Source organism: Mya arenaria, chromosome 7, assembly GCF_026914265.1.
Source record: "Mya arenaria isolate MELC-2E11 chromosome 7, ASM2691426v1".
NCBI lineage: Eukaryota > Metazoa > Mollusca > Bivalvia > Myida > Myidae > Mya > Mya arenaria.
In genome coordinates, this window is record NC_069128.1 from 22,851,234 (window position 1) to 22,872,128 (window position 20,895).

At 35.9% G+C, this 20,895-nt stretch overlaps 1 protein-coding gene across 3 annotated transcripts in view; it reads left to right on the plus strand.

The window, feature by feature from the left end:
• The first annotated feature begins 6,431 nt into the window (after window positions 1–6,431).
• LOC128240624 (low-density lipoprotein receptor-related protein 2-like) overlaps window positions 6,432–20,895 on the plus strand; it is a 145,934-nt gene continuing 131,470 nt past the window's right edge. For all 3 annotated transcript variants that reach the window (XM_052957329.1, XM_052957330.1, XM_052957331.1), the window contains exons 1-3: window positions 6,432–6,833; window positions 17,224–17,346; window positions 17,924–18,129. In XM_052957329.1, coding sequence (XP_052813289.1) covers window positions 6,599–6,833; window positions 17,224–17,346; window positions 17,924–18,129 — 564 coding nt within the window. In that variant the 5' untranslated portion in view covers window positions 6,432–6,598. The remainder of the gene's footprint in view (window positions 6,834–17,223; window positions 17,347–17,923; window positions 18,130–20,895) is intronic.

Below are 20,895 nucleotides of genomic sequence, written 5' to 3' on the forward strand. Positions count from 1 at the left end.
TATCACTCTGTGCTTCCATTATGTCAAATGGTACATTGGACGAGTATGAAAATGATATTGGAGGTTTTCTCACGTTAGATCAAATTTAAGGCGATGAGGATGATAGAATGATAAGAGATGAGGTAGGGCACATGACGCGAGAACTGAACACCGCTGAATTTCACTACTCTGGAATACTTTGAAAAATACAAGAAACAACACACGTTAAAGGTAGTTTAGGAGTTGAATAAAGTAGAAGAACATGCAAAAGTACAAACATACAGGGCATGCCACAAACACAGCCCAACTTAAAGAAATTCAAGAAGATAAATTTGTTTTCCATCAGTCCAATAGATACTGCTGAAGTCGACCGCCATGTGTCCCGTCGATGAAGAATATAAAGATGCCAGAAGACGGAATTGATGGGTCGTGCAAAATCAACCTTGTCTTCAACAAGCCCCTGTTTGATTCACAGACTAGGAGCATTGAAGGTTCGTGCAAAATCAGAAAAGATGGAAAGATATTCTGGCACTCAATCTAAAATATTTTAAATATGATGGCAAAACGTACACACGGACTGAATCTAAACGCTTGCAGCGTCTTGCATGGAGCTTAACGGGAAAATTTAGTGAGTTTTACGGCCATTTATTCACAGGTCGTGGCATTCACATATGCCACTTTGAAAACTCGTCAAGGTGAGCGTTTCAGAAAAAAAGGATGGTTAAAGAGACGTCCAAAGCCAAGTTTCGACATCCCTTGCAGGCACAAGATGAAACTCGAAATTTTGACGGAACGATTACTTGAGCCTGCCACCCACGCCTTTTTATCCTTCCCAAGCGGCATTTAACTGAAGAAGTTGAACACAATTTCTGTGAAGGGATTATCGACAAGAAAGCTGGTAAGCATGCCTTAAACAGTGTGGCCAAAGTCGCTGGAAGCTGCGATGAATGCAATGAAGTATTTCTAGCATATTTCCAATGCAATGGATCGTAGAAAGAGGAAGAAACAAAACAAAGAGGATTCAGTAAATGAGATGCAAGAGAGTGCGTCCGGGAAGCAGCTCTGCTTCAATTGAGGGCAAGAAGGACATTTTAAAGCAAAATGGAAAAAAGGGTACAAAACAAATATGTACACCGGATGCTAGTGAGTTTACAACTCCAATGATGACCACAACAAACGGACAAATTCTAAAACATGGATATAAAGGGATACTACAGCTTAAGTATGTCATTTGTCATCTGCTTCACTGTTTAACGTAACTTTACAAGTGGCTGTTCCAAAAGTAACAGCCATGGTAGACACTGCTGTAGAAGTGACTTTTATCTCTGATCGAATTTACAAAGCAATTGGAAATAAACCATTTGTTTTAAAGATATTAAGCTGCGTACAACAGGTCCTGATATGCCTTTACAGGGGTTTTATTGTGGTCCAGTGTATAAGATAAAATTTGGAAACAGGTGTTGACTGAGCAGGTGTAGGTATGTTGTTAGGCTTTGACTAACTGTATTGGAGGGGATGTGATTTATGTATAAGCAATGAAAAACTAACATTGGATAATTGCAAGCACTACACAACCTGCCGCTGCACGGGTGTAAATAGATTGGAGAATAGTACCTCCCCTTAACTCTGTAAAAAAAGTAAATTGTACGATATATCATGACATGCCTACATATGTGATTGAATCAAATCTGAAAAAAATAGTTAAATTTATCCTAGAGTTTGAGAGAGAAGTGTACATCTACGTTGATATGTGTAATGAACCTCACATATTACATATTAATTTATGGTGTTGAAGTAGGGTGAAGTTATGGAAATCTTAAGAATCTAAAGGTATGGCACAAACAAGCACGGGACTAGAGCCATAGTACTTGGACATTTGCATGTTTGAAAATTCTAAGGCAGAATAAACTGAGCATCGGAGTTTACAACTTGCAAAACTTAATAATTGAATATGGAAATATGTTTGCTACACACGATTTTGACTTGGACACTTAATTGAAATGAAACATAAAAAAGATAAAGCAATGCAAAACCAGCAGTAACAGATGCGAAAAACACCAGCCTGCTTCGTAAACGAAGAAAAAACACATTTGAAGATAGATGCAGTTGTTTACAAGAATCCATCTCCGACTCCTCTTTCAACACCCGTATTAATCAGGAAACGAATTACCTTTTCGCGAGATTCCTAAATCTGTCTTTTTAAATAATAACAAATCTGCATTAGACAATGCATCGTTCGTGACCAGTGAAATCGAAACACTACTGAAAAAAGGTTGTATATCTGAGGTTAGCGAATTTCCTTTTGTGATAAATCCGTTGACAGTTGCATTTGGCAAAAAAGGTAAGCCACGGTTAGTACTTGATTGTCGCCATATTAACACAGAGCTTTTCAAGTATAAATGTTGTTTTGAAGATCAGTCAGTTGTTAAAGGAATGTTCTTTAAGGGAGATTACTTGTTTGTATTTGATATTCGCAGTGCTTATCACCATATCATGATTTTTCATTAACATAGAACTTTTCTAGGATTCTGTTGGAACGGAAAATACTACGTCTATAACGTGCTTGCTTACGGGATATCAACTGCAGGATTCATATTTACTAAAGTACTGGGAGTTCTGATTACAAAATAGAGAAGTTTAGGCCATACAATTGCTTTATTTCTTGATGACGGTCTAGGTGGTGCAACAACTGACGAGGATGTAGTTTCTGCATCAAACTTCTTTCATAGAGATCTAGTAAGTTTTGGGTTTTTGATTGCGGAGGACAAATGTCACTGGGAGCCGTGTCAGTCTATTACGTGGCTTGGCTACGTTTGGAACACGTTAGAAAGTGCGTTTGTTATAAGCATCTTTTGAGTGATTTGATTGCGAAAATCGCAAGTGGCAAGATAACTTTTCCAGTACGTTTAATCGCACGTCTTATTGGTTAGTTGATATCAATGCAAAGTGCTGTTGGGCCTCTTGTGCGTCTAAGGTAAAGATCACGATCGAGGTGCCTGTTGTAAGCGATCAAGCAGTCGTCTTTTGTGACCCCAGTGGAGCTAGGTTTGGTGGTTATATTGGGGGCATTGACGACAGCGTCGTGGTAGGTTGTTGGTCTTAAACTGAGAGTTGTTTAAGCTCGACTTGGAGAGAGCATGAGGCTGTATATAGAGCTTTACATAGCTCAGTAGGGTGCCTGGAAGGGCGTGAGATCATTGTTAATTCAGACAAAATAAAAATGTGCCTAGCATTTTGAAGTTGACAGTAGAAAGCCTTATTGGCATGATATTGCCTTGAATGTTGGCAATGTATGTAACACGCGGCACCTCGGGAAACCAATACTGAAGCTGATTTTCTGAGTAGGTGTACGGATAGTGATGACTGGTCTATTAAGCAATTTGTTTTTAATGACTTAGAGCGTGTATGAGGACCGCATACATGTGATCGTTTTGCATGCAGCTAAAATGCTAAATGTGCCAATTTTAATTCAAAGTACAGGTGTTCGGGTACTACGTCTGTTGACGCTTTCAGTGTACAATGGTCGGGAGAGAACAATTGGCTAGTTCCTCCACCGAGATTGGTCAATGACTGCATCATTAAGATAAAGAAAGAATAGTGTAAAGCAGTATTGTTAGTTCCTATGTGGAAATCTGCTCCGTTTTGGCCAATATATTTTCAGAGTGACGGCGAAAAGGCCTGTTTTGTACATGATTGTTTTGTTTTTCAGCCTGGTCGTCTCACAAGGCGGGGACGCGGAAGGAACGGGAATTTTGACGTCAGGCCGCTTAAATTTGGATTTGTGGCTTTGAGATTTATGTAACTCATGTATGTTTATGTTTCGCAGGCCTTAACCTGAGAGAGGGTATCCAGAACGAGTTAAGCACCAGTGGATTGGATGGTGACGTATTCGGTGATCTGTCGGACAAGATGGCGAACTTTTTGGCAGGTTCAAGGAGTGACAATACCAACATCAAGTATATGAGTTATTTTAATAAGTGGAAGCATTTCATTTAAGGGAGGTAACGCAATTCCAGCTTCACCAATACACGTTGCCTTATATTTGACTGAATTAATCGACAAACGCATTTCTAGTTCTGTGATAAGTGCAACTGTGTACAGCATTAAATGGGTACATTCACTCAGGAGTTTACCGGATCCTACTGCTAATTCATTTGTGACAAACCTGCTCGAAACGGAAAACAAAACCCTTTCCAAACCGACACAACGCAAGGATCCCATTTTAACTGACACGTTAATAAGTTTGTGTAACAATTATTCTAGCACTACAGATGTTTACATTCTACGTTATTTATGTATGATTGTTTTAGCGATTAATGGATTTTTGCGTTTTGATGAATTGATTCATTTGCATTGAAACATAGATTTGCACTCTTTGCGTGCAGATGGCGCCATGTGCGCGGCGATTGCCTGTGTTAATGATCGTTGTTGGAAACGTCATGGTCGCTGGAAGAGCGAAAATAGTAAGGACAGATATGTCTGTGACTCCTTGGAGAGGAGGTTGCAAGTGACTAAATCTTTAGCTTTGTAGTTTATTAAAGATTACTTTAAGAGTAATGATTCGAAATTCGTCATTTGTTTTTGCAAAACATATTATCTTTTTGATAAGCTATTCCTTTCATCTCATTTTTCAAGCCCGCTCTTTTTGTATTCTAAACAACTCGTCTTGTATTGCACATTTGTGTTGTTGTTTTTATGGTAAAAACGAAGTATAGAAAATACTATTCATTTCACGCGTTTCGTTAGTATAGCGTGACATATTTCTCTTGGCGAAATGATAGTATTTTAATACAGTAGTGGTCAGTCTTGCACGAGTATTTCGTGCTATATTGGTATATTAGCGTGTAGAGTCATTCTACCAGTCGACTTCACTCAGTTCACTTCGTTAACTTAATTTTCACTTCAGTATTTTTACTGATTTTGTTTCACTGTTTTATATCCATATTTGAAACCATACAAATGAATGAGGTTCGACATTTATACTTTGTTGATCGACACTTACACTTTCCAGAGTTAACCGTCTCTGGTTTTGCCTGGCCGGTCGGTTGCACTGCATAGGACTTTATTAGCCAGTGAATTCCATTGTGTTGTGCTCTACATAAATACATGTGCTCGTTTTATACTAACTTGACCTGGCTGCACGTCATCATCTAATAAACAACTCGTCTGGTATTGCACATTGTTGTTGTTGTTTTATGGTAAAAACGAAGTATAGCAAAGACCAATTGTAGGTTGTGCGCCCCGCCCCCTTAATACGCTAGTGTCTACCCACGCTCTGAGTCACCTTTTGCCACATGCATTATAAGCATTAATTACATGAGACGAAATGTGCAGCCGTGCGAATACTGGCTATGTTTTAGCTTCAAAACGAATGTGTACCGTTAAAACAAAGGCTGTAGTTTGTAATTATCTACATAATTTAATCGTTTAAACATTACTTGACAATGCGTTCAAAATATGTACGATTCGACTTAATGCAATAACTTGAACATAAAATTACTCTTCTGATCAAAAGTGTTTTATATATTGGAGCTTAATATAGATTAATGTTTAAAAAAAAATGTTTAAGTTATATTATTAACCCATTTTAGATCGAACACATTTAAAGTATTCACTGCCCCTACAATTCCCTCGAAGGAGCACACAAATCAGCCAATATTTTGTTGTCTTCATTAACCATAATGTTGTAGTTTGATGTCTGTTGACGCGTACTGCTGGCTGGTTACTATAGCATGTACTAACAATAACAATGAAGGACCACAACAACATTCTACACAAACTTATTGTAGTTTTTCTATCATTTATTTTAACTGAAATTGTACGTGAAAATACATATTTTGCAAGCTTTTAAGGTCATAAAATGATGTCCGTTATATTGTGTTGTGTCTAATAACAAGTAATTGTTCTACAGATAAAACCCTTTAAAATGACACTCTTAAGATATGGAGTCACCTAGTCCAAATATTTGTACGTTTACGGATTTTTTTACGAGTTTTGATATGGCAAATCCTTCACGTACAAATTGTTTAGTATCAAAGGTGGGTAGTTATTCCGATCGAGATTCCGGGTTAAAGCATTTAGCATCTAAAAATTATCACAAAAACAAGAAATATTACAAGATTACGTTAATTTATATCACTTTCATACATAAAATTGTCATATCCTACGAATAATTATGAGTTTGACGTATTTTGTTCCATTTAGGGATTGGAAGAATCCCGTATAACACGTCTATTATTTTAGACTAGGAGTCACCAGGCGTCCAGACTCAAGGTTTTGTGTCGAAAGTTCGTCCAAATATTATGTAACATTAAGCAAGGTTATCAGCGAAGCGTTAAAACGCGTGGTTTACATGACAGTTAATGAATGTTTACCTTAGACACATTTTAAATTTATCAAACTAGGGTTTATTAAATGCTCAAATAATCGTTTGTATTGTGAACATTCTGGGAACAACATAAAAGTAAAGATGTTGTTTTTTGCTAAAAACGCAATAGTTTAAATTACTCCAAAGATGTGTTAAGATGTAAAGATTGGTACAATAATTAATAATATGTAAAAGAATATAAAATAATTATGTAATATTATTCTTAGTATTAATTAAAATATAAGATATAAAATGAATACATATAAAGACCTACCATTGCGAAGCGTGTTACCATGGATGTTTTACCTGTGCCTTACATTTGACATTGGCCATCTTGTTGTGTCGGGCAACACTACTTCCGGTGATACCACGTGTCAAAAGGGGGATTTTAAATGTGGAAACGGCAAGTGTCTCCCCAGTAACGTGACCTGTAATGGACGGGACGACTGTGGCGATAACAGTGATGAGGATCAGGCTAAGACATGCCGTAAGATTGTTTTCCGTCTCATGTAATTAAAACTTGTTTCAATACTTGGGCTAGGGACAAACCCCGGTTATTTTTGTCAAAATGGTGTTTATTTATAACGCACAAACAAGTAATATTGCGTACATGTTGCAACAGCTTTTCGTCAATTTAAATGACTTCGATAATACATAGCTTTCATTTCAGCTCATCTGTTTTTTCCACGCAAAAAGGCGATGTTTTATGATACTCATGTCGTCGCCGTCGCAATCATCGGCGGCATCGCCTTCGTGCAAAAAAGATTTATTCAAAAAAAAAAATTCTTGATATTTCAAACATATATTGGTGTGCATGTTCCCACGTACAATAGGCGCATGTACCACAAGTTTATAATTCTTGATTTTGATAATATTGACTTACGCCCTTTTTCAGCTGCAAACCAACATACGAGCGATCGCGACTCGCGGCGCTAATGTTTGTTTTGAGATTACAAACTGTTCATTTAAGAAGTTGCTTACTGTAATCCATTAATTGCTGTTATTGATACTATTTGATATTTTACAAGATACAACAACAATTTAAGTCCTTGTCGATTTATACAAATTCACAAAATAAGATGATAATTGCGTGAACAACTAAACAGGATTAGTTGTTATATAGTATATGTATACACCGTGTTGTTTGTGGAGTTTTGTGCTGTTGTTTCAAGTTTCTTGTTTGTTTTTTCTTGTGTTCTTTGTCTTTGGCGTTTACCCTGTGCCATTTAACGGGGTTAATGTTTAAACTTTCGGCTACTGAGCTTGTTTCTGTAGTTTTTCATATACACGGTGAATTAAATTGTTGAGATTCGTAATATTTCGCTTACTAGTAATTAAAGATAGGGTGAGTGCATTCAGTCTGTTTACGTGAGTGCATGTCAGAGTGTTTATCATTCATCAAGGTTGTCAGGGAGAATTATGTTTAGCTCTTATACTTTTGCATGATGTTTTGGTACAATTGTGTCCTCATAATTTAAGTTCAATTACAAGAATGTCAATTTTATAACGAAAGTGTCCTACATACTTTACTTAAAGGTTTCAAATGTTCTACAAATATAATATCATAGCTCCAATTGGAACGAAAGTCCCAGGCCTACACATTGTGTGTGAAAATGCTTATTTGAAATATCTTAATTTGCAATAAGACAAAATAGTGAAATTTACATTCGTTAACGGTCTAGGATAATTCAATAATTAAAACGCGTAAATACATTTTCGATGACACCAGAGGTATCAGAGATGCGCTAAAACGTACAAGTTTGCATATAGAATAGAAATAAATTACAGGGCAGTATGCCCCCCGTATCAAATGGGCTTTTTACGCCTTTGATTAAATGTGTTTGTGAAGAAATCGCCACAGTGCAAAAAGAAATAAAAAGACAAAATTGTGTTTTCAATGTTCTGTGCTTATCAAACATGTACAAAATATACACAAAAACACAGTCATTCTTTCATACACTTGCTTTTTGCATTATTTGTTGCATTTTTAATATTTGTTTTGTAATAAATAATGATGTTTCAGTTTTATTTGTAACATGTTAATCTGTTTTGAAACGTCCATTCATATCATCTTATATAAAAATAATTGTAGTGAATTATTTGTTTGCTTTTGTATCTTAGTATGGTGCACTGTATAGTTAATGAAACGTTTTAAACAAGTATCAATCGACCTAATTCAAACACATAATAATTATATATTCATTAGATAGATAAATGATCATCTTCTACCTGTTCTGATGTTTTATAGTACTGTCCCTGCTCTTATTAAGACCATTCAACCCGAAGGTAATACCTAAAAGCATTCGCATTCAAACTCAGATTTCTACCTGTATAGGAAAATTTTAGATGTTACAATAATTGACACCTTTTCCAAACAACAATGTTTAGTATTGTGGCTTCGTGGCTACAATATTTGGCATATTTTTCAAACACCAATGTTTCGTATTGTGGCTTCGTGGCTACAATGTTTGACGCCTTTAACAAACACCAATGTTTCGTATTGTGGCTTCGTGGCTACAATGTTTGACACCTTTTCCAAACACCAATGTTTAGTATTGTGGCTTCGTGGCTACAATGACTGACACATTTTCCAAACACCAATGTTTAGTATTGTGGCATCGTGGCTACAATGTTTGACACCTTTATCAAACACCAATGTTTAGTATTGTGGCTTCGTGGCTACAATGTTTGACACATTTTCCAATCACCAATGTTTAGTATTGTGTCATCGTGGCTACAATGTTTGACACATATTCCAAACACCAATGTTTAGTATTGTGGCTTCGTGGCTACAATGTTTGACACCTTTAACAAACACCAATGTTTAGTATTATGGCTTCGTGGCTACAATGTTTAACACATTTTACAAACACCAATGTTTAGTATTGTGACATCTTGGCTACAATGTTTGACACATTTTCCAAACAACAATGTTTAGTATTGTGGCTTCGTGGCTACAATGTTTGACACATTTTCCAATCACCAATGTTTAGTATTGTGTCATCGTGGCTACAATGTTTGACACATATTCCAAACACCAATGTTTAGTATTATGGCTTCGTGGCTACAATGTTTGACACCTTTTCCAATCACCAATGTTTAGTATTGTGTCATCGTGGCTACAATGTTTGACACATATTCCAAACACCAATGTTTAGAATTGTGGCTTCGTGGCTACAATGTTTGACACCTTTAACAAACACCAATGTTTAGTATTATGGCCTCGTGGCTACAATGTTTGACACATATTCCAAACACCAATGTTTAGTATTGTGGCTTCGTGGCTACAATGTTTGACACATTTTCCAATCACCAATGTTTAGTATTGTGTCATCGTGGCTACAATGTTTGACACATATTCCAAACACCAATGTTTAGTATTGTGGCTTCGTGGCTACAATGTTTGACACATTTTCCAATCACCAATGTTAAGTATTGTGTCATCGTGGCTACAATGTTTGACACATATTCCAAACACCAATGTTTAGTATTGTGGCTTCGTGGCTACAATGTTTGACACCTTTAACAGACACCAATGTTTAGTAGTATGGCCTCGTGGCTACAATGTTTAACACATTTTACAAACACCAATGTTTAGTATTGTGACATCTTGGCTACAATGTTTGACACATTTTCCAAACAACAATGTTTAGTATTGTGGCTTCGTGGCTACAATGTTTGACACCTTTAACAAACACCACTGTTTAGTATTGTGGCTTCGTGGCTACAATGTTTGACACATTTTCCAAACACCAATGTTTAGTATCGTGGCTTCATGGCTACAATGTTTGACACATTTTCTAAACACCAATGTTTAGTATTGTGGCTTCGTGGCTACAATGTTTGATACATTTTCCAAACACCAATGTTTAGTATTATGGCTTCGTGGCGATTGCTTAATGTTAAGCAACATATTTGTATATATGAAACCAGAAAGTACATTTAAGTCACAATTGTTTAAATATCTTATTTTTCAAGATATCATTAAAAGTCACAAGACATTGTTGATGATACTATCTGTAACTTGTTGGAACACAAATAGTGCAACTTGTTAAGAAGACTATTACCATGACTGAATGCAGACGGACATTTAACATCTATTTGATAAAAGATTCATAAGTAAAATTATCCTTAACTTCTCAAAAACTCAAACTGTTGAAAAAGTTTGTTATTCATATGACTACATTGATAGAAGTAGGATGTGGTATAAATAAATCAAATCAGGTATCGAAGGTAATTTTTTTGCTCTGTTACGTTCAATGTACGAAGAAGTGAAGCTTTGTGTTAAACATGTAGGTACATTGTCTGATTTCTTCGATAGTAATGTCGGATTATTTCAAGGGGAGATAACTTCCCCGATTTGTTTTTCCCTATTTTTAAATGACATTGAGTTACATTTGCAACAAGGAACCAACGCCGGGCTCATCATTGATGAACTTAATATTTACTTATTGTTGTTTGCTGACGATGCCGCTCTAATATGAGAATCAAAAGAAGGCTTACAGGAATCACTTGATCAACTGGAAACTTATTGTAATCGTTGGAAACTCACAGTCAATGTTGAGAAAAATAAAAAAAATGTCTTCAAAAAAGGTGGTAGACTTTCGCGAACTGACAAATGGAAATATGCCAGCGTCGATGTTGAAATAGTGAACTCTTTCAATTACCTAGGTGTAGTACTAACGTCTGGTGGTTCTTTTGCTCAAGCAGCTAAAACTTTAGCTGGAAAATCTCTTCGATCAATGAATGGCTTATTTTCTATTGTAAAAGATACAATTGTTCCAGTTAAAATTATGTTTAAACTGTTTGACTCATATGTTGTGTCTATACTTACTTATGGATCGGAGGTTTGGGGATTTGGGAAATATGAGTGCTTGGAAAGAGTGCAAAAACGATTTTGTTAATGGATACTTAAAGTAAAACGGTCTACAAATACATTGAGCTAGGTCGGTTTCCGCTATATATCGAACGATATATACGTATTATAAAATATTTTATCTAACTATTCACTAGAAAAACTGATAATTGTATTTTAAGGACAACTATCGGTAAAGAATTAAGAGAGATAGATGCAAACCATGCTGTTAGAAATTGGGCCTCAAATGTTCGAGATGTTTTACAACATTTGGGATTTCATGACGTGTGGCTTTATCCAGAATAAGTAAATATGACTGTCTTTGTACCTTTGATTAGATAAAGGCTACGAGATATTTATATTTCATACTGGAGAGTGGGCATGGAAAGTTGTAGCTCATTATTTATATATAAAGAACTAAAAGACACATTCGAAGTCTCAAGCTATATTTATAAATAAGACAACATTAAGTACAGACAAGTACTTGCAAAATTAAGACTATCGTCACATAGATTAAATATTGAAGCTGGGAGACATAATAACATTGTAAGAAATGAAAGAAAGTGTACATTTTGTAATTTAAACGATCTGGAAGACGAGTACCATTTTGTCTTAAAATGTCCAATGTATGCTGATGTTCGTAGAAACTTTATACCCAGATACTATTCAGAACATCCCAGTATGGCTAAGTTTATCTCTCTACTGCAAACTGATAATAAATCACTTCTTGTTAAATTAGCAATTTTTTGTCTAAAAGCTGTTGAAATAAGAAAGAACAATGCCTAATTGTTTTATTCATGAATTGTCACCAAAAACAAGACGAGCTGTATATGTCTTTGTATTACCTTTTTACATGTTCGCTTGTTTTGTTTCCTGTTGTTGTTTTATCACACATGATGTATCTCCAATCTATTGGTATTAGGTTCCTTTATAAACGGCAATACTGCTTCTATTTTCATGTCTTATTCTATTTCTTTCCGCAATTTTTAAGGTTTTTGTGTTAAATAATATATTTAACATTCTCACTTTCATATCAACCATCATGCACGCTGATTTGTGTGTAACTTGGTTGATGTTTTCCTTTTTTTTCTTTTGTTCTTTCCATTTTTGAGTAATTTCTGAAAAATCTGTCAATGATACAAAAATCATTTAAAACGTGTTATACATGAAACAATATATATGTTGATTGTTTATGTGTATGTGTGTATATTCTATATTTATGTTTATATTTGTGTAATGTGACGATGAGCTGTATATGCTTAAGTCAAAAATAAATTTTCTGTTCTGTTCTGTTCTGTATGATTTAATCAAATCAGAGCGGTGCGTTAATTGAACTGTCAAATATACTAATCTTGACAAGCATTAAATTACGCGAGTTGTTTTATTTTAAGATTTGGAAATAAAGATGATTTTAAAAATGCAGAATTGTTTAATTATGTTTATGTTGATGTAAAATGAATTTTATCTTTATGTGTTTTCATTATATTCAAGTTTTTAACTTCCCTTCCACTGTACCTTTGTTGAAGATTTTACATTCAACTATTAAAAGTATTGAAAAATCTACTGGTTTCAATTCACAAATCAACTTTACGAAAAATTATAGAATTAACTTACTTTAAGTATTTAGGAACATAAGATATATGATTTTGAATGCTGCATATTGATTATCCTAAAGGTATTTCTAATTGCATTTATTTCATAGCAAAGACATATGTATGTACTGGCAATTAGGTATATTTTTCTTATTGTTCGTGAATTCATGCAGTATGAACGCTAGGCAGCGATTTTGCTAATACATGAAGTGCTAAATTTGCAATTTTCGGTCGGCAATTATAGAGCACAAAACACCACGAACGACAACAACCAAATCTTATATATAAATGTTTTCCCGGTTTCATAACTTCATTTGGTGTCGAAATAATTGTTTGGGTTGAAATATTTTTCGCGTTTAACATGAAAATCGAGATATTTGCATTCATATTTCATATATGCATGACCCAACTCCAAAAACGGTGTATGCAAAATGAAAGCAAATTGTATCGTACAGAAAATCAAGTGTGAATCTAAATATGTCTGCAGTTAACCAGTCTGCAGTACAATTCTCGTTACTTGTACCTTTTTGTGCTATATGTACTACTTCATAATCGTTTTTTCGTTTCATATACCGAGTAAAGCATTTCTATGATAACTTAATTGTCACTCCGCGTTTACTTTTTTGCTACAATTAATCTTACAGTTGGTTTTTATTATCTATATCCTGTTTCACGTTGCATGCACTTTAGGTTTTTACAGCTATACATATTTAGACGTGGGAGGTGCACTCCTACTCAGTCATTTATTATATTACTAATCCTCAATGTGAATAGAAGTCACAAGTGACAGCTTGAACAAAACGAATACCAAGCGTTTAGTTTGTAATATGAGTATGTGAAATATTAAAGAGTTTTAAGGTCATCATGTATTTATTGGTATCGGTATTTCAATAATAATAATAATAATAATAATAATAATAATAATAATAATAATAATAATAATAATAATAATAATTCAACCTGCTCATGCTTGTGGTTTCGTGTTTCAATTAGTTAGGCATTGTTTGTGGTCAGAGCGCAGTGAGTGTGACGTTGACAACGGAGGTTGTAGTCATGGTTGCGAAAACACACCCACGGCAGCATCTTGCACGTTCCCACAAGGACAGCGCCTTAATGATCCAAGACTTGTGAACACGTTTGGGAACCCATCACCATTAACTCGGCATCTTCGGAAATCTTTTTGCGAGGCTTCATTTTTTTTTGCAATTTGAAAACACTAAACATTTTTTTTAAAGAAACAGCTCTCGTCCTAACTTCTTACTGTCTACACCTCTAATTTGTGTTGTCATGGCACCAACCTAGCTTTGCTGATTAATTAAAGTCAATAGTGGTAATTCGCCCATGCCCCTTCACCGGGGCACACTTATAGAAGAAAAACTTATAGTTTGCATCGACAAATGCCAGAAGGACAATGATAAAGAAGCCCTTGTTGTGATACAAACTTTCCGAGCCCTGTGGCTTCTTGATAGCCATCGAGGGCTCCCAGAATATGGGGCATGTTTTACATTCCCTCTAATTGGGCGACCACTTCATGCCAAGCCTCTGGAGTATTAGTAATGGCCAGAACACCATTATAATACTCCTGAAGCAGGGCAGTTCACACTTGGCAAAATGGCGTACACCTTTTAGCAGGAAAACGGAAGTTATCCGTCAAGGATGCGTACGTGTCCCCTGATGCCATGTAGCTCATCTCCAGCACCGATGTTTTTACTGTCCGTACTGAAAGCCTCATGTCGTCTGTAAGCCGGAGCGGAACCACAATCGATGCGTCCGTATAGCAACTGGTAACAAAATAGTGTTTCGACACCGTTTGCAACTCCGACTGTAAAATCGGCAACATTTCAGATTCCATCTCCAACAATTAGGGAACTCTTCGGCATGTTCTTCAATATCACCGTAACCTTTCCACCTGATCAGGAAACATTCGGGAGCAAATTCAGAATTATCGACATTCTTCCGCCTCGCATTTGGCTATTTCGGATAGGTTTCGGCGTTTATACCGCCTCTGTTTTTATGCCATGCCTCTCATAGATGCCAAACAAATGCCGAACAAGCCCGACGGCAAAGCTTCGCTCATTTATTGATTAATGATCCCGAAAGGTTTCCGAAACTGGCAACCCTTCACACAAGAATTGGGGCTGCAGTGGAGGGCAAATTTGTATTAGGACGACTGGTGTAAGTTCGTAATCATTTGAGAGGGTATTGCTTCCTGTTTACATATTTATAGAAGAAATGGCCGAAAATATACGTATAATTCAGTTATTTCCGTTTGCTATATAGTTGACAATATCAGCAAAAACCTGCCTTTGGCCAAACAACATAATAATATTCATTTATAGAATATTCCGGCGAAACCAGTATATACTTATTTTTAATTCAAGGTAACCAGCCCATTGTAATGTTTTATATGTTAGGTATATTTGATATTTATGTTTGTAAAAGCTCTTTAGCTAATGTTTCTTTTTATCATATACCTGACTTTACATAAATATTCTGGTATCTTGTATATTGTGTAAATTAAACATATAAATCATGTATCTAAAACAAGAAAACAACCGGAATGAAGTGACGCAAGTATCTATAAATATTGGTAAGTAAACAAAACAAAGTAAAACAAACAATAAAAGAAGAATGGATGATAAAAAGGCTACTAAGAAGGATGATTCAAAATAACGAAGACTTTCCTTTCACTGCACATATAAGCTTTTCTCAAGCAGTAACTGTGATGTTTTGCATATCAAAGCCACCTATTTTAATGTATGCTTTGCAAATTTTTAGACTCCTAATATAGCCCATGTTAAAGATATTGATATTTAAAAACAGTCAGTGTACAAACTACGGTGCGAGGTTGTGTCAAAATCTAGAATATTCAACCATTCATTGTTTTTCTAGGATGACGAGTGCTTTTTTTTATTTCGCGACCACGATTAACGATATGGTTTCCACGACAAATAAGCTGTTGGTCAAGAATTTCTTGTCTAATAAATGTCTTCCAGATATCGGTAAATGACACATCTTTGCTATCTATGTCTTCCAGATATCGGCAAATAACATATTATTACTATCTCTGTGTTCCAGATATCGATGAATGACACATTATTACTATCTCTGTGTTCCAGATATCGGTGAATAACACATTTCTACTATCACTGTGTTCCAGATACCGGTGAATGACACATTATTACTATCTCTGTGTTCCAGATATCGGTGAATAACACATTTCTACTATCACTGTGTTCCAGATATCGGCGAATGACACCTTATTGCTATCTCTGTGTTCCAGATATCGGCAAATGACACCTTATTACTATCTCTGTGTTCCAGATATTGGCAAATGACACCTTATTACTATCTCTGTGTTCCAGATATCGGCAAATGACACATTTCTACTATCTCTGTGTTCCAGATATCGGGTGAATGACACCTTATTACTATCTCTGTGTTCCAGATATCGGCGAATGACACCTTATTACTATCTCTGTGTTCCAGATATCGGCGAATGACACCTTATTACTATCTCTGTGTTCCAGATATCGGCGAATGACACATTATTACTATCTCTGTGTTCCAGATATCGATGAATGACACCTTATTACTATCTCTGTGTTCCAGATATCGGTGAATGACACCTTATTACTATCTCTGTGTTCCAGATATCGGTGAATGACACCTTATTACTATCTCTGTGTTCCAGATATCGGTGAATGACACCTTATTACTATCTCTATGTTCCAGATATCGGCGAATGACACATTTTTACTATCTCTATGTTCCAGATATCGGCGAATAACACATTTTTACTATCTCTGTGTTCCAGATATCGGCGAATGACACCTTATTACTATCTCTGTGTTCCAGATATCGGCGAATGACACCTTATTGCTATCTATGTGTTCCAGATATCGGCGAATGACACCTTATTGCTATCTCTGTGTTCCAGATATCGGCGAATGAGACCTTTTTACTATCTCTGTGTTCCAGATATCGGTGAATGACACCTTTTTCTTATCTCTGTGTTCCAGATATCGGTGAATGACACCTTTTTCCTATCTCTGTGTTCCAGATATCGGCAAATGACACATTTTTACTATCTCTGTGTTCCAGATATCGGCAAATGACACATTTTTACTATCTCTGTTTTCCAGATATCTGTGAATGACACCTTATTACTATCTCTGTGTTCCAGATATCGATGAATGACACATTTTTACTATCTCTGTGTTCCAGATATCGATGAATGACACATTTTTACTATCTCTATGTTCCAGATATCGATGAATGACACATTTTTACTATCTCTGTGTTCCAGATATCGATGAATGACACCTTATTACTATCTGTGTTCCAGATATCGGCAAATGACACATTATTACAATCTCTGTGTTCCAGATATCGGTGAATGACACATTTTTACTATCTCTGTTTTACAGATATTGATGAATGCCTCGAACCACGTATTTGCGACCAACGCTGTGTTAAGGTTAATAATTCCTACAAATGCGATTGTGCAGAAGGCTACGTTTTGTTGTCAGATATGTGCATTGCAAAATCAGGTAAATCGATTTGATAATATAACTATGGTACATATTGTTTCAATTTTGCAAGGCAGTCGCGTCAAAAATTCAAGATTCGCTAAAGATGTCCATTATCGGGGGTATGAACGCAATTGGGTAGGTCAATGTGTGTGGAGTCCGAAGGACTCCACGCGTACTTTGACCAACCCAATTGCGTTCATATCCCCGATAATGACATCAACGCCGCAATTCATTCCTTATATTTACACCAATAGTTCATTATTTCATTCAAGAAGTGTTAAAAAAATACTTCATTTCATTTAAGAAAACCTTTCAGTAACCCGTTCTTACCCATTCGGTAAATAGAACGACCCGACTATAACCGGAAACATTTTTTTCAAATGACGTCACAATAACGCGATCGATTGATGAACGTAATTGCCGAAAGGCAGTTCATTTAAGGAATGGAAGTTGAGGTGTAAATATTAGACACATGACGCTATCGTATAAGATTGTTCATCTCTTATATCAAACATATGTTGAACGTATATGGAATATATATAAAATAGTTACGTTCAATTACACTTCAAATTACCGTATAGTGTAATATTTTCAGATAATTTCACCTGGTTTGTGACGGATGACAATTTTGTTAATTACAACAACACCAGACTTTCCAATATAACCAAGTTCGATCGTTTCTCCATACGTGGAATCTCACCTAATGCAATCGATGTGTTTGTGAGTGCTCGCAAATTATATCTGGCAGATAAAGACGAAAACATATACTCTACTGATCTGAAAGGAATTAATTCTACTTTGGTTTGTATTTTTTTGTTCTTTTCTATGTTGCCGTATAAGTATTAAAACTCTAATGAAGACTACTCAATATAATATATTCCTTGGCGAAAACATACATTGAATTAAAAATGGATGCATCATGCAATGTACTTGTTTTAAGCATATATAATACATGAAATGTGCTTAAATAAACACTGTACATGATTACATATGACACATGTTTGTGGTCCGTTATAAACATTGTACATGATTATATATGACACATGTTTGTGGTCCGTTATAAAAATTGTACATGATTATATATGACACATGTTTGTGGTCCGTTATAAACATTGTACATGATAAAAAATGGATTTCTTTTTTGTTTTATGAAGGATATAATTATTTAAACTAGCTGAAGTGTAACTCTATTGACTTATTAAGCACTTTTAATGACAAGGAAACGAAAAAAAATCAAAAACTTCGCCAGGAGAACAACGACAAGAGACTCCAAGTAAAAGGCGGGAACAAAAACGAAAACAAACAATGGACATTATCAATGATAAAAGCAATGACAAAGGTCAGAGTAGTAACAGTGTTATTACAAATAGCCAATATCAACTACCGCAGACCCCACAGGCACAGTATTGCAGCCCGGGTTACATGTACCCCCAAAATATGAACATGGCCGCAAGCCCATACCCGGTCTGGGGATCGATGACCCCTGGGGTAACAAACAGCGGACAGGCAACGCCCAATTCACCAGGGTCAGTGAACAACGACCTAGTTACTATGCTAATTAAGCGATTAGATAGTATGGATAGTAAACTTGCTCGCCTAGATTCCATACAGTCTAGTGTAAACGCTATAAATACCAGAATACAAAGCATGGATACAAAGATCAATGATCTTGAGAGCAAGGTGCGTGACATCGAGCGGAGTCGCGAATTTGACAGCCAAACCTTATCCGAAATAAGTAAACAACATAAAGACTTAGACAGCTTTACCCAAAAAATGAAAAAGTTTGAAGAGGAGCATAGGGTAACAGAGAATACCCTGAAATCTGAGATATTAGATCTCAAATGGCGCAGTATGCGTGACAATTTATTGTTCCACAAAATTCCTGAGGAAAAAGATGAAATCTGCGAGCAAAAGATACTACAGTTTATTCAAGAAAAGCTTAAAATAGACAATGCTACAGAAGTAATACGTCTGCAGAGAGCGCATCGGATCGGTCCCTACCAAGGCGATAAGACCCGGCCGATTGTGGCCAAGTTCTCCGACTTCCCTGATCGTGAGAAAGTTCGTCGGGCGGCGAAGGAACTAAAGGGAACACAGTACGGGGTATCGGAACAGTTTCCTAAGCAGGTTGTGGAGCAGCGCCGGAAACTGGTTCCCATCATGCTCCAGGCCCGGAAGGACGGCAAAGAGGCTTTTATTAAGGTCGATAAGCTGTTTATCAACAACCATCTCTACCGCGGACCCTGTTAGGAAGTGTGTGAGAATGTTTTTAAGTGCCTCTCCTGGAACATAGAAGGACTCACTCCTCAGAAAAAGTCGTCGAAAGATTTTGTTGATCTCATCTGTGAGTATGATATAATATGCCTGAGTGAGTCGTGGACAAATAAGAACTCAATTATTGACATAAAAGGATATTCAAACCCTATTCATTCTTACCGTAAATACCAACATCGAAGAGCGAAACGGTCAAGTGGAGGCCTTATTGTATATATTAAAGATAATATTAGAAATGGAGTTAAACTTGTACAAAATTCAACAGACTGCATTATTTGGGTTAAACTAGATAAGAATTTTTTCCATATTGATGATGATGTATATATTTGCTTTACTTATATTGCTCCGGAGTCATCGCCGGTCCACAATATGTATAGTGTTGATGTTTTCACACAGCTAGAACAAGATATTATATTGTTTAGTCAGCGTGGGAAAATATTTTTGTCAGGTAACTTTAATAGCCGTACTGGTAGTAAAGGCGATTTCATTCAATTTGATCGTAGTATTGATGTCAATGACGTAATTACTATAGATACTCCGACGCCCCGCACCTCGCGAGATATGACTTCTAATCGTTTTGGCGATTTTTTACTTGACCTTTGTAAGGCAACCAATCTGCGAATAGTTAACGGTCGATGGCCGGGAGACCGTGGGAATTTTACCTGTATGACCCATAACGGGGCTAGTGTCGTTGATTATTTATTGACACATCATGATAATTTCAATCTGCTTGACAATTTCTCAGTGGGTGATTTTAATACGTTTTCGAATCATGCACCATTGACGTTTTCATTCAAGGTAAATACAGTACACAGGGATCCGAGTAGCAGCAATACTAAAAATAAATATTATAAATTTGATATAAAGTATAAAGACGCTTTTGTGAGTGATATTTCAAATAATATAGACAATTTGATATTTGATTTAAATTCTGAAATTAGCGGGGAGGGGGATGTAGATCGATTGACTTCGATTTTTACTAAATATATATGTGATAAAGGAAATAAGTATTTTCAAAAAACTTCTCAAACGCCAGTCTTTTATTTCCAAGACGGAAAAGTTAAACAGGATTGGTTTGATGCTGAATGTAAACGCAAATATGACGTGTATAAAAGCGCTGTATGCCAATTTAACCTTACATTTTCGGATACTGATCGAATTTCGCTGTATGTGGCAAAAAAAGATTATAAGTATCAGTGTCGGAGGTCAAAAAATTCATTCAACTTTACACGTAGTCGTAAAATGAACGATTTAAGAAGGAAGTCTCCGAGGGAGTTTTGGAAAATATTTAAA